General features: G+C 33.7%; 2 protein-coding genes across 5 annotated transcripts in view; one reads left to right on the top strand and one right to left on the bottom strand.

The window, feature by feature from the left end:
- The window catches only part of LOC144970915 (uncharacterized), a 17,498-nt gene extending 11,717 nt beyond the window's left edge, over positions 1-5,781 (bottom strand). Inside the window, exons 1-2 of the mRNA XM_078911092.1 lie at positions 5,380-5,781; positions 1,265-1,356 (exon numbers count right to left, since the gene is read on the bottom strand). Coding sequence (XP_078767218.1) covers positions 1,265-1,339 — 75 coding nt within the window. The 5' untranslated portion in view covers positions 1,340-1,356; positions 5,380-5,781. The remainder of the gene's footprint in view (positions 1-1,264; positions 1,357-5,379) is intronic.
- A 5,231-nt stretch (positions 5,782-11,012) lies between these two features.
- Positions 11,013-13,962, top strand: part of LOC144970914 (transcription initiation factor TFIID subunit 1-like) — a 39,786-nt gene continuing 36,836 nt past the window's right edge. For 2 of the 4 annotated variants that reach the window (XM_078911090.1, XM_078911087.1), the window contains exons 1-3: positions 11,013-11,306; positions 11,909-12,260; positions 13,352-13,463. In XM_078911090.1, coding sequence (XP_078767216.1) covers positions 12,054-12,260; positions 13,352-13,463 — 319 coding nt within the window. In that variant the 5' untranslated portion in view covers positions 11,013-11,306; positions 11,909-12,053. Of the gene's footprint in view, positions 11,524-11,669; positions 11,716-11,908; positions 12,261-13,351; positions 13,464-13,962 lie in introns of those variants that run through there. The other 2 variants (XM_078911088.1, XM_078911089.1) reach the window with 2 other exon arrangements.

The raw sequence follows: 13,962 nt of genomic DNA, 5'->3' as shown, positions 1-13,962 counted from the left end.
GACCGACCATTTCTAAAAATTGGCATTGAAAGTACCAAATTGAAACCCCTGTGTGACGTCAAAGCTTTAATCATCTCTACCTATATTATAGATAACTCGAATTCATTAAAAAATGAAGCATTTTTACAATTTGTTATGAAATATCTTAGAAAATTGCTTTGAGAGGAGGAATAAAGGTATTCTTTCACGAGTGGATTTATTAAATTCGCTTTTTTCTTTTTAATCGGAAGGTCGTGAGTTATTTGGAGCGATAAAAATAACTCATTTAATACATCCAAACACGTGAAAGAATACTATATACGTTCCTTTAAAAGACAAAAACTGATATTTCTGGACATTCTAACTTTTAAATCATTTTATAGCATCTGGCTCACCCCGAAATTAAAAAAAAGTCGAGCGTGTATATAGGGCAATGTCCACTAAACGTGCTCAAAGCGCTTCACAAGACCACATAGCCGCACAATAATAAATTATACTTAGTTTGAGGCGGTGGATCACATTTGAGGACAGTAACAAAAAACAAAGACAACAGCGTACTTGATTTGCTGTTGATGGAAGATTATTTTTATGAGTTTCAAGAATAATGCTAAGCATCAACATCATATTAATTTCATGTTTTAATTACTTCCTTCGGCGCGACTTCGTTAGATATCGTCGCCGAGCATTCCACGAAAGAATACAGTTAATCCGCTGTCAACAGAAATGACCCATGTTGTCTAAAGATCACATAATATTTATTAAGTGTAAATATTGTCACTGTGGAACAAAACGACATAAAACGTTTCAAATACGATTTTATATATATATATATATATATATATATATATATATATATATATATATATATATATATATATATATAGATATCTATATATATATATATATATATATATATATATATATATATATATATATATATATATTTAATAAACAGGAAAAGAAAACAACAATAATACTAAACAATAGTTTTTATAAAAAATGAAAAGACAATGTTGCTGTGTTTGAGAATTTTTATTAAATTGATAATTACGAAACAAAAAAGTCACGTGAGTACCAAGACTGTTTTGCATTATCTTCTCATAACATTATCCCGTTGATATTCAAGAGTTATTAGGTATTGTATTGTAATCAAAACACTTTTTAACACTTTGATTAACAACAACAAAAAAACGCCTTGAAGAGTTTTACCTCATAGATCGATATTACGACCCCCGACTTGTCCAAAAAAAATTCTTAAACCCAAGACCCCAAACTTATAACTTACCTGTACTCTGAAAGGTATCCTGCTGATGTTGCTGAAGAAGGACAGAGCGATTCCCAGTGTCAAGAGCATTCTCATGGTCTATCAAGACTGCGCTGAATAAGAAAAAGAACACTTTCAAGTCATAAGAGTAACATTATAATAATTTTTAAATCAACAATCTAAGTCTCCAACTCAATGAACGAATGAGCAGAACTAAAATGAGTTAAAATATTGAATAATTGTATAATTATCTGACCCACCTCGCCAATCAGGGTAGTAGAATATAGAAGCGAACTGAGTAAATCGGAGTATAACATCGAAATGATAAGACTAAGAGAGAGGAAGTTACGTACTTGTTGAGTATTAAGACACAAAACTCACTCTACTCGGTGAGGGCAATTATTATCACTTCAATTCTATTATACGTTAAAGATAAAATTCAAATTAAAGGATTAGGCCAACCCTGATATCAAACCATTTTTAAAAGGTGGGTTCCATATTAGCAGTTGTTTTGTTTTGTTTTTTTTTGTTGTTGTTGTTTTTTGTTTTGTTTTTTTGTTTTTTTTTAATTTTTTTTTGTTTGGGTTTTTTGTTGATTTCTATTTTGTTTTATTTTGTTTGGCGTGTTTTATGACCGATCACTATGCCGTAGCAGATTTTCTATATAATCATTTGAGTCAACGGGTGATAGAATTGTCTTTAATTTCTTTTAAAAGTTTGCCAGTTACTCGTGTATCATTAATCTGTAAAAAATAGTTTTATGGTTTAAATTAACATGTACGGGAAAGTTTTGAAACCTATAGTCCTATTTTTAAAAAAGACTTGATTTGAATTTAAACAGGATCTTTCAACCCGTTTGTTTACTTCTTTTCTCTCCAACATTTACATGTTTCTTTCTGCTTAGTCTGGCACTGTTCTGTACACAACATTCCAGGTTAGTAAATTACACTATTGAAGATTTCACGAATTTTGTTTCTCTCTCTCTCTCTTTCTCTCTCTCTCTCTCTCTCTCTCTCTCTCTCTCTCTCTCTCTCTCTATATATATATATATATATATATATATATATATATATATATATATATCCCTCTCTCTCTCTCTCTCTCTCTCTCTCTCTCATTCTTTCTCTCTATATATCTATCTATCCATCTATCTATCTATCTAACTATCTATCTATCTATCTATCTATCTATCTATCTATCTATCTATCTATCTATCTATCTATCTATCTATCTATCTATCTATCTATCTCTATCTAATCTATCTCACTTTATCTAGATAGATAGAGAAAGAGAGAGAGAGAGAGAGAGAGAGAGAGAGAGAGAGAGAGAGAGAGAGAGATTTCCTCAGCTGATCAAAGGACGTATATTCCGAAAATCTCCATTTGACGAGCCCCATGACCCAGCCATTTAGGTTTGTACTTTGACTCACCAAAGTGTGATCAAAAATGTATAATTGGTGTGTTCAAAGTACATAGTTTGAGATAACTAAACACTAAATCATGAGGGTCTCCCTTAAATTTAAACCTGGCATCATTCCAAACACACCTTTAAAATAAATTCTGTTCCTGGCAGTCTTAATAATAGTGATGATTTATTACGCAGGTAAGAACTGGCGATTTAAAAATCCATTTAATACTGACACAAAGAAATTCTTTTCAAATAATTTTTAAAAAACATAGAGTGTAAAAATATATAAAGGGGGTATGGGGATACTAAATTTTACGACTCTCAGCACTCTAACTGATGACTGAAGGCTGGGGAAACTAATAACTATAAATATCTGCTGACGGGCACTGATTGTGGGTTAACCAAACATTTCTTTTATCGAAAGTACGTCGTAGAAAACTATCTGATGATTGTTATCGTCCTAAAATGAGATTAGCGAGTGAACCCCCTCCCGCAAAAAAAAAGAAAAAAACAATGTTTCAATTTCGGAGAACAAAACTTGTCAACATTTCGATTCCAAAAAAAAATGCGACAAAATAATTTCGATTCTTCTTCCTCTCCACCTCCTCCCTCCTCTTCCTCATCCTTCTCCTCTTCCCCCTTCACTGTCACCATCACCACCCCCTCCCGTCTTTTTCTTTTTCTTCTAATGATAATATTATGAGGGTATATCATAATATAGATCGCGCCAGTGGTGATTAACGATTTTGATTAGGATAAATGTAATCTATCATATACATCGATGCTGATAATGATTATTGGGGGGGGGGGGGGGGGGGATAGAAATGAATAAATAGATGAATAAATAAATATAATTCCATTCATTTATCCACAGCCGTTAATTTGTCTTCGGGGTCAATTCCAAGGGAACACTGTTATGTCAAAGGTGTCAGCCAAAGTACAGCGGTGCAAAGTATGCTAGTGCGGTTGTCAAACACGTTTATTTCGGGTCCGAAACAAAGACCAGACCTTCTGAGCCTCAGTAGCTATTATTATCATTATTATTATTATCATCATCATCATCATCATCATCATCATCATCATCATCATCATCATCATCATTAATATTATTATTATATTATTATTATTATTATTATTATTATTATTATTATTATTATCATTATTATTATTATTATTATTATTATTATTATTATTATTATTATTATTATTATTACTATTATTATTACTATTATTATTATTATTATTGTATTATTATTATTATTATTATTATTATTATTATTATTATTATTATATTATTATTATTATTATTATTATTATTATTATTATTATTATTATTAGCAGTAGTAGTAGTAGTAGTAGTAGTAGTAGTAGTAGTAGTAGTAGTAGTAGTAGTAGTAGTAGTAGTAGTAGTAGTAAAAAAATGTGAGTTTTGTATAGCGCAATATCCACTAAATGTGCTCAAAGCGCTTTACAAGGGATCCCTGGTCAACAGCAACATTTAACATGTAGGACAGGACATGACGCCTGTTAGGCGATATTACCATTTTTCGGACAAAGACAACGCTGTTAACGGCCAGCTACTCATTTTACACCTGAGTACGGTGAGAGAATGCGATTAAAGAGCCTTTTCCAGGGACTCAACCATGCGCCGAGCGCGAGGCTCGAACCTCGGACCTCCCGATCCGAAAGCGAGTGTCATACCACTAGACCACATAGCCGCACATACATTAATTTTATTATCTAATAAAACTATTTATCATCATCATCATCATCATCATCATCATCATCATCATCATCATCATCATCATCATCATCACCATCATCATCATCATCATCATCATCATCATCATCATCATCATCATCATCATCATCATCATCATATCATATATTATTATTTATTATTATTATTATTATTATTATTATTATTATTATTATTTATTATTATTATTATTATTATTATTATTATTATTATTATTATTATTATTATTATATTATTATTATTATTATTATTATTATTATATTATTATTATTATTATTATTATTATTATTATTATTATTTCACATTTTAGAAGTTATATTCATACCTACTCTTTAACCTAACTTCGCATAATATTATCAGGTCTGCTAAACAAATGCAAATATGGGCTTGTTTTGAAATTGTGGTAATGGAACGTATTTTGCGTTCGTTTGGGAGCACATATTTCCAATACAACAATGTACCCATAACAATTTGGGTTGTCAGATGTGCAAATATGTACACGTCGTCTGTGAGAATGTGGGTAAAGAGCCTTTTCCAAGGACTCAACTATGCGCCGATCGCGAGACTCGAACCCAGGACCTTCCGATCCGAAAGCGAGTGTCATACCACTAGACCACATAGCCGCACATATTCAATTTTCAGTACCTTAACTCACTCAACCCTAGAGATTTTTGCTACTTTTCAAAAAAATGTATTAAAAATGAGCATGTGCATAGATAGTTTCATTCAACTACTATTGATATGTAAAAACTTAAAACATAGCTTTGATACAACGCCTATAATTTGTCTTAGAAAAATGTAATAAATTGGCATGGGGTAAAAGGAACCCGGGTAAACAACGGATATAGTCGGTGTTAGGGTTGAATGAGTTAATAATCCCGATCCCGACATAATATCGTTTTTGAGACGATTTACCACCAATACTATAGCTGTAGTTCAAGATATGAATGATAAGTGAATGAATACTTACAATCGAGAAAAGACGACACACTGAACGCAAGCACATCAAGTAACCTTCACATTATGGAATCCCTGGTAATAACTTACAGCCGTTCGTTGTGCTATTATTGGAAATCCCTGATGAATAATAATAAAAGGGGAATCCCCTATAATCGCTGTGTTGATTTTGTTGTCTTCTTCATTATTGTAATTTTTTTATTTTGTTAAAGGTCTAACTTAGGAAAATGGTGAAGGGAAGAAGAAGAAGAAGAAGAAGGAGGCGGAGGAGGAGGAGGAGGAGGAGGAGGAGGAGGAGGAGGAGGAGGAGGAAGAAGAAGAAGAAGAAGAAGAAGAAGAAGAAGAAGAAGAAGAAGAAGAAGAAGAAGAAGAAGAAGAAGAAGAAGAAGAAGAAGAAGATTTCCCAGCCCAACCCAAAATGAGTGTCTTATATACAATATTACTAATTTCCGGTAATACAGTAATATAACATGTTACCCACGAAATCAATCACGGTACTCTGTCGAAATTAAATAGAAAAGAAAATTGTGTTTTAAACGTGAAATGATCAGAATTTGGAAATTTAATTTGTTTGAAGTTCTTAAAACAAAACAGGTTCCTCAGTAATGACGTTAAATTGCACTCAGATGATATAAATAATGCTAAAAATTTAATTTAAAGCAACGGGTTTACCCCGACCTAATACCGTTTTGCGACGATTGTTCACAATATATTACATTTCCCTTTTTTTTCTGAGTTAGATTAAATGAGAGGATTGGTGGAATGTGTAACAGGTTGATTAATAAGTGTAACGACAGGTTGGGCATGTGCCACGTCCCCTGTGTAAATACTCGTACCATTATCTGTGCAATTTAACCCATTATAAATGGGGTTTGGCTTTATTTAAATGAAACTCGAATTAATTCTGTTACTGGCAGATAAATATCTGAAAAATTGTGTATGAAACAATGCGGAAAGAAAGATATACGACTTTTAAAAAACTTTTTTCCAGATCTTTGTCATGTACGGTGCGTCACTATCAAGTTGACACCCAATAATGGTTTATTCCTTTAAAAAATGAACGGCTAAAATTTGGTGAAAATGGTATCAAATGAAAGGTAGAAACCTCTGTAGCAACGGGAAACACCATAGAAATCGAAGAAAATCAAACTATTGCGAATAAAACAGCCAAAGAAATAAACAGAGGGTTGAAAAAATAGCCCATCAAATTTGATGACGAAATTTGAACCAAACAAATGCATAATAATAATAATATGGTAAAGCCAAAACCCGGTTTGTTTTCTAATCTTTTTATTCAGCATCTTGTGTGAGTACCAGCTGACTCTATGCATGCTTGTGTCCGACGTGGCATAGAGTGTGTGAATGCAGAAATTTGTTGTTGGATTATTGCAGCATTCTCTTCTCTCAGCGCTTGTCTTAGTTGCTGGGTAGTTCAAACTCCATTGCGTTTGTTGCCACGTCTCCCCAATTGGATTCAATAGTCTGATGTCACGTCGGCCCAGCAATGAGAAGCCTGGTTATAAACAAAGAAAATCTGTACTTTTTATTCTTCATGCTGGCTAGAACTTTTTCACATGTCATGTGATCAGAATGTATAAAAGTCAAAACATTATTATATTTATAATGTTTTTCTCCTCTGGATACACGTTTATGCTCGTCGGAGAAGTAGTTCAGAAGGGCGTCAGTCATTGTTCCTATAGTTTAGAACCAGTTACTAAGTTACTATGCTGCATTACGAGGGAAGGGACGTCACGACTGTTGAAGCCTGTTCGTCCCACATGTGCTCAATTGGAGACATGTCAGGTGGCATGGTAGGCCAACCAATGGTTTTGATGTTTCAGTTTTTCTGTGTTTTTCTATTTGATTATTGACGGCAGTCTTGAAACAATTTAACTTTTCTCCAATCGTTCTTGATGATGCATCGGCCATATGCATGCCAATAGCTTGATTTGTTTGTGACATGGCTTCACGATAGCTTTGCAATGAATGACTTATTTCTTTGCCACATTTCCTTTCCATGGACCTTAAGTAACGAAATTGAGTTCTTTTTAAACGTCATCCCTGCCTTGCATCTTTTAGAGGTGTGGATTGTATGCGGATGAGCTCACTTATAGCAAAAAGAGTAGACAAAATGACGGAGCTTATAATCTTTAGGTAATTTTGTAGTGTGCGAATTCTACACCCTCCAGCTTTTGCCTTTGAAACCCACGAAGAATTTGATATTTTTCGAGAAGCTTTGGATACAAATTAGACAAAGGATTGCTCTTCCAGAAATTGTTTATTTTATTGTGAATTATAAAGTAATTTACAAGAAATGGACCATTATTCGGTGGCAACTTAATTGTGACTTGCAGTATACATCGGTGTCTGTTCTCTTATTTTTTACTGCCAGATTAGTGAAACCACTAGGCTTGAGGAGATTATATCCAAAAAGGCAGATAATTGTCTTTAATTTATTGTGCGCATTTTTAAAAAAGATTTTGTCTCTGGTACAACGATGAGTAAATAATGGGAGAAATAGTTAATTATGAGTTAATTTAAAAGAAATTTTAATTTTGTCTTACTGTGACGATAGGACTTGGGATCTCCGAAGAGTACTCGCTTCACATGCATAGGGACCTGGATCAATCCCGTGTGAAGCTGAGATTCTTTTTCCGAGCCCCTTTCCACCTAGCAGTCATTGGGTAGCTGGGTCTTTTAGATTTTGTGGAAAGTACTTTGCAATAGACTTACGTCTTGTCCAAAGGGTACAAGCAATTGCTACTGTCCGGTTAACGGTATAGAAAATAGGTTGAACTCCAGCTCCAGTTGCCTCACGGATCTGAAGGACTTACTGGTGGCCAATGCCTTGTCCAGATTGACACCCACCCCTGAAAATTTTTTTTTTTATATTATATATATATATATATATATATATATATATATATAATATATATATATATATATATATATATAACTGATAGTGCTTTGAATTATCAATATCAGAAGCAATCCTATCAAGCAACCCCCCCCCCTCTCTCTCTCTCTCTCTCTCTCTCTCTCTCTCTCTCTCTCTCTCTCTCTCTCTCTCTCTCTCTCTCTCTCTCTCTCTCTCTCTCTCTCTCTCTTTTAGAAGCAATCTATTCAAGCAATCAAAGCGAACGCGTTTTGTAATAACGATTTCATTGTGTAACGGGAACGTCCAACCAACTACAAACGTTTATTCGTTACAGTATCGATATAGATTAGATAAACATCATTTTTAAGGACCATGAAAACTGATACAAATTTTAAAATTATAAATGAAACATTTTTTTTTCTTTTTTCTTTTATTTTCTTCTTTTTTTTTTTTTTTAAAGGGGAAAGCCCGTTCTGAAACTTCCTGTCTTTTTGACGTGTCAGAACGATCTAAAAATAACCTAGATCTAAAAATAACTTAGGATTGTCCCGAGATAAAAATGCCTGTCAGAGAAGTCCTTCCTGCACTGACTGCCGTGGTTGACAAGAAGAGGGTAATAGGATTCAATAGTCGTACCGTCACTTCCTTCCTAATGACGTATGGTAACTTAGTAACACTGGCTCTAAACTATCGGAACAATGGCGGACGCCGTATGAAATATTTCTCCGGCGAGCTTAAAAGCGTATCCAGAGGAAAAAAAACCCATCAATTTGATCATGTTTTGACTTTTACACATTCTGATCACAAGGCATATGAAAAGGGAATGAAAAGTTCTCGCCAGCATGAAGAATAAAAAGTAAAGATTTTCTTTGTTTAGAACCAAGATGGCCGCCGTTGCCGGTCGCGTGACATCAGACTACTGAATCCAATTTAATTTGATCAGTATTTATTGAAGGGCGAGTTTCCTGGCCATAATCTTAAATGCGTAGCCCTATTTGTTTGTTTGTTTGTTTGTTTTTTGGTTGTTTTTTTTTTCGTTTGTTTTTGTTTTTCTTTGTTTTGTTTTGTTTTGTTTTGTTTTGTTTTTGTTTTTGTTTTTGCTGTTGTTTTTTGTTTTGTTTTTTTTTTTTTGTTTCTTTTTTTTTTTTTTTTTTTTTTTTTTGGGGGGGGGGGGGTTGTTGTTGTTGTTTTTAAAGAGTAGATACAGCAGGATTGACAAATTATAATCCTTTTAAAAATATGTTTGGACTAAAATAGTAACTGGAGTTAAGTTAATGAACAAAATATTATGAAGTATTTCTTAAAGAAAGCATTGCAGATTTTCATTTTCCTGAAAATACCCATTTATTGTATGTGGGGTTAGGTCATTGACCTTATAATATCTATGGGCTGGGTTACTCTCAATTTCACTTTTCAGAACGCATCAAATTCACTCAATAGTAACAGATGTATTTTGTATTTCTCTAAGTCAGTTTTTTTTTTTATTATTTAAAAAGGATGATGAAGATGATGATGCAATGATGATGATGATGATGACGATGAGGAGGAGGAGGAGGAGGAGAGGGGGGGGGGGAGAAAAATAAGAGAAGGAGGAGGCGAAGATGACGACGATGACGACGACTGAAAAAAAAAGTTAAATGTTTTCATGTTTGACGTCATGTATCTCACCTTTCAGTTGTGTTTATTTAGGTTGGGGCTAGGAGGGGGGGGGGGGGAAGTAGGTGAATACTTTGTTTATTGACCCAGACAGAGAGATGACCAATAGACCTAACAATTTGCGCGATTAATATTACAAAACCTACCATGCTTTGGTTGCAACTTATTTATACGGATCGAAGATGAAAGTAAGGTCCCCCTCGTTTTGTCTTGGTCTGGAAACTGACTTAGCTCCCGATAGACAGCACGTACCGTCATGCGGCTATGTGGTCTAGTAGTAGTATGACACTCGCTTTCGGATCGGAAGGTCCTGGGTTCGAGCCTCGCTCCACGCATAGTTGAGTCCTTGGAGAAGGCTCTTTACTCACATTCTCTCGCCGTACTCAGGTGTAAAATGAATACCCGGCCGTTAACAGTGTTGTCTCTGTACGAAAAAATTGTAATTTCGCCTAATAGGCGTTATGCCCCTTCCTACATGTTAAATGTTGTTGTTGGCCAGGGACCCCTTGTAAAGCGCTTTGAGCACGTTTAGTGGATATTGCGGTATATAAAAGCTCAATTGATATAAAAGCTCAATTTACCGTCCTATATTATGTTAAACTGAAAAGGTGTGTATGTAACAGAGCCAGTTAAAGCAGAAGGAAAAATGCAAGAAAAAAAACCATCCCAAAAGAATCATCATACCTCGAATGAGGATCGAACCTCAAAACTCATGATTACCGGTCAGATGAGCTACCATTAAATCAAATAGGTTGACAAAGCTCAAGATTTAGCGTTATGATCATTACACTTATTCTCCCTCACAACCCTGATTTGAAGGAGATGACTTGGCCATAGGCGCTGATGTGAAAGTGTGAAAGTGTTGAAACGACGCCTAACAGGCGCTTGGACTTAATACTATTTTTAATAGGTTCCATTTGCTCTGATAGAAGAATAAAGGAAGTATCTTGAAGCGCATTGAACGTATTGTATTATACACTAAATAAGAGTTATTTATTTATTTATTTATTTATTTATGTATCCATTTATTGCAATCCACTCTCTTTAAATTACAGTAATATAAATTACACATAGGTCTAAATACAATAAACTATACGAATTGGTACAATATTAGTATACATGATACATGTTTCAATTCGATAAGTTGAAAATTGTCTGCTATTATTAATTGATGAGTTTCTTCATATTATTTTATTCAGCTACATGCCCACCTCGTAGACACGAATAAACACATGTCGATGTCTCTACCTAAATTAAACCAAATAAAAGACAAACATAAACAATATTATTTGTATTACTTTTGCTATCAAGACTGGTAGATGGCGAATAATTCATGGTACATTTTAAAATTGCGATCTAAGTTTAATCTTGGAGTCCTCAAAATGGCTGCCACCATTGTTTACCCAGTAAGTTCACTAAAACGAATTTTGATTGTTGGAATAATTTTTTTTCCCCATTTATTTTTTTTTTTCACTTGGTACTTTTCTAATCGTATCGTCCCAGGAGATAACATGAATATTTATTTAAAAGATGACCACCATCTCGTCAGGGACATCAACCCCCAAACCGAATTAAGAAGAAGATCAGATTTTTTGTTTTGAGCTTCAACTTCAGCAAACAGTGGTCCGTGGTATCATATTATTTCATGTTTCCAGATTGATTACCCATGATATTCCACACATATTAAAATCAAGCAAATCATGCAGAAAAACAATCATAATATGTTTACGTTTGGGGTAACCCCCTACTTTTATTGTGTAAGGCACAGTAAGGATGCTTTACTTTTACTAGAGTCTAGATACTTATTTGTATTTGGTAGGTGCATCAAGAATGATAATAATAAGTCTGAACTCTGATTGGGTTTCTTATTTAATACGAAAGAGGATAAGAAGAAGAATACTATTATTAATCTTATGTTTAGTTTATGGCCCAGTGCACTATTATTAATCGACATAGACAAATAGAAAATCCTTAGTTTGAATTTGTTTTTAATTTTTTTTTCCATCAGATTGAAAATTTGTACACTTTGAGATCTAGAATGGAGTTGCAGGTCAGAAAGCTAAAATGATTGTTTAAATGCCATGATATATTCGGAAATATCATCACCATATACGTGGATTTTAAGTTGCTTAAACTGATTTCAACAATCAAACATGGAGAGTGAGGATGAAGAAATGGAGATGGATCATGAGCATGATGACGGTGAATGTAATCAGAGTGGAGATGATAACAAACGCCGGGAGTCCCAGGAACAGGACAGTGATGGCAATAAAAGCTCTGACATGTCTTTATCCTTGACTGGGTTTTTATTTGGTAATATTGATGAGAGAGGAGAACTGGATGAAGACTTCCTTGATGAGGTAATGTAATTGATATTGTGCTATTTTGTTTGTTTGTTTGTCCATGATACTACTAATAGATTGATCATTTTTTCGAAGTGAAGCAAAAATTGCTTGAATGCATTTGAGTTTCTTTTTACATTTGATCTGACATCGGATATGAACAGTTGCTCTTTAGAAAAGACAAGGTTGACAAGGTAAAAAATCTTGGAACATTCTTAGATTCAGAACTGTCGATGGACCACCAAATTAAAACAATGATCCAGTCATTAATATGTCAGTTGAAAACAATTGGATCTATTCAACAGTTCATTTCTGAGGATGTTACCAAGAACCTCGCCATTTCTCTTTTATTTTCAAAGCTGGATTACTGTAATGCTATGTTGTTTGGTGTCTCGGAAAATAAGCTCTGGCAGCTGCAAAAGGTCCAAAATAATGCTGTCAGATTGTTTTTTTGAAAGTGGAGGTTTGACTCTGCCACACCTCTCTTTCGAAGATTACACTGGCTGCCTGTTCAGAAAACGGTCAAATTCAAAGCATGTTTCTTAGTTTATCGCTGTCTCGAAAACACTGCCCCTCCCTACCTTACAGAACTCTTAATGAAATATTCCACAATCCTATCTTTGCATTCTTCCAATGACATCACCCGTTTGGCAACCCCACGCATTGACCGGGGTCCTTGCTTCATTTTGGTCCTACTGGATGGAACACCATTCCACAGAGCATTTGGGAGTCCAAATCATTGTCATGGTTGAGGATACCGTGCACTCTATAATTAATAATAATAATAATATTATTATTATTTATTATTATTATTATTATATTATTATTATTATTATTATTTATTATTATTATTATTATTATTATTATTATCCTTATTATTATCATTATTATTATTATTATTATTATTATTTTATTATTATTATTATTATTATTATTATTATGTTATTATTATTATTAAGTAATGTCCATGAAATCTGATTATACAATGGCTAACAAAAGATAATGTCTATACTCATGAAATTTCTATCCTTAATACTTTAATCAATTTGTAGTTTTTCTCTCTTTGACTTTGTTAATTTTTTTGTTATGTTTTTTTCCTCCCCTTGAAGGAATCAAAACGTCACTTGAGTTCTCTAAGCCAATTGGGTATTGGATCATTAGTGAAGGAGATAACTGATGAGGTCAAAGTTTCATTGCCAGAAGATAGTGGGGATACTGAGGGTAGGAGACCATATCTTTATGTGTTCTTAATTTTCTTTCTTTGCTCATTCCAATTGCAGTTTTGGATTTATTTTAACAAGGAGTAGAGGGATTGAGTAATGTTTTGGTCATTGCTCTTGACCTATTTTATTTTTAGAATATTAGTCTCTGACTAAATCATGCTGTTGCTAGGCTCTCTTTGTTTTATTCTTTTACTCAAACCATGCTATTGTTGCTTCAATTGCCTTTGTACAACCAAAAAGAGTTCGAGAACTTTAAAACCTTTAAGTTCATCCATAAAGTGGAAATTACTGGGTTCTTCTGTGTTCTACTTTAATGTTGTAAAATTCTAATAGATTGCAGCTTTCTTCAATTCCCTAATAATCAAATATTTTCCCGTTTTGATTGTTATTATTCCAGAAAAACCACCTTCGCCATCATCATCATCATAATCATAACCATCACCACCACCACAATTAGCATTATCATATCCTCATTTTAATTCCAAATTTGCTCCAAA

This window comes from Berghia stephanieae, chromosome 4 (assembly GCF_034508935.2).
Source record: "Berghia stephanieae isolate SIO BIC M18660-M18661 chromosome 4, UCSD_Bste_1.3, whole genome shotgun sequence".
Taxonomy (NCBI): domain Eukaryota; kingdom Metazoa; phylum Mollusca; class Gastropoda; order Nudibranchia; family Aeolidiidae; genus Berghia; species Berghia stephanieae.
The sequence above is the reverse complement of the archived record's forward strand: the minus strand, read 5'-3'. Positions and strand labels throughout refer to the sequence as shown.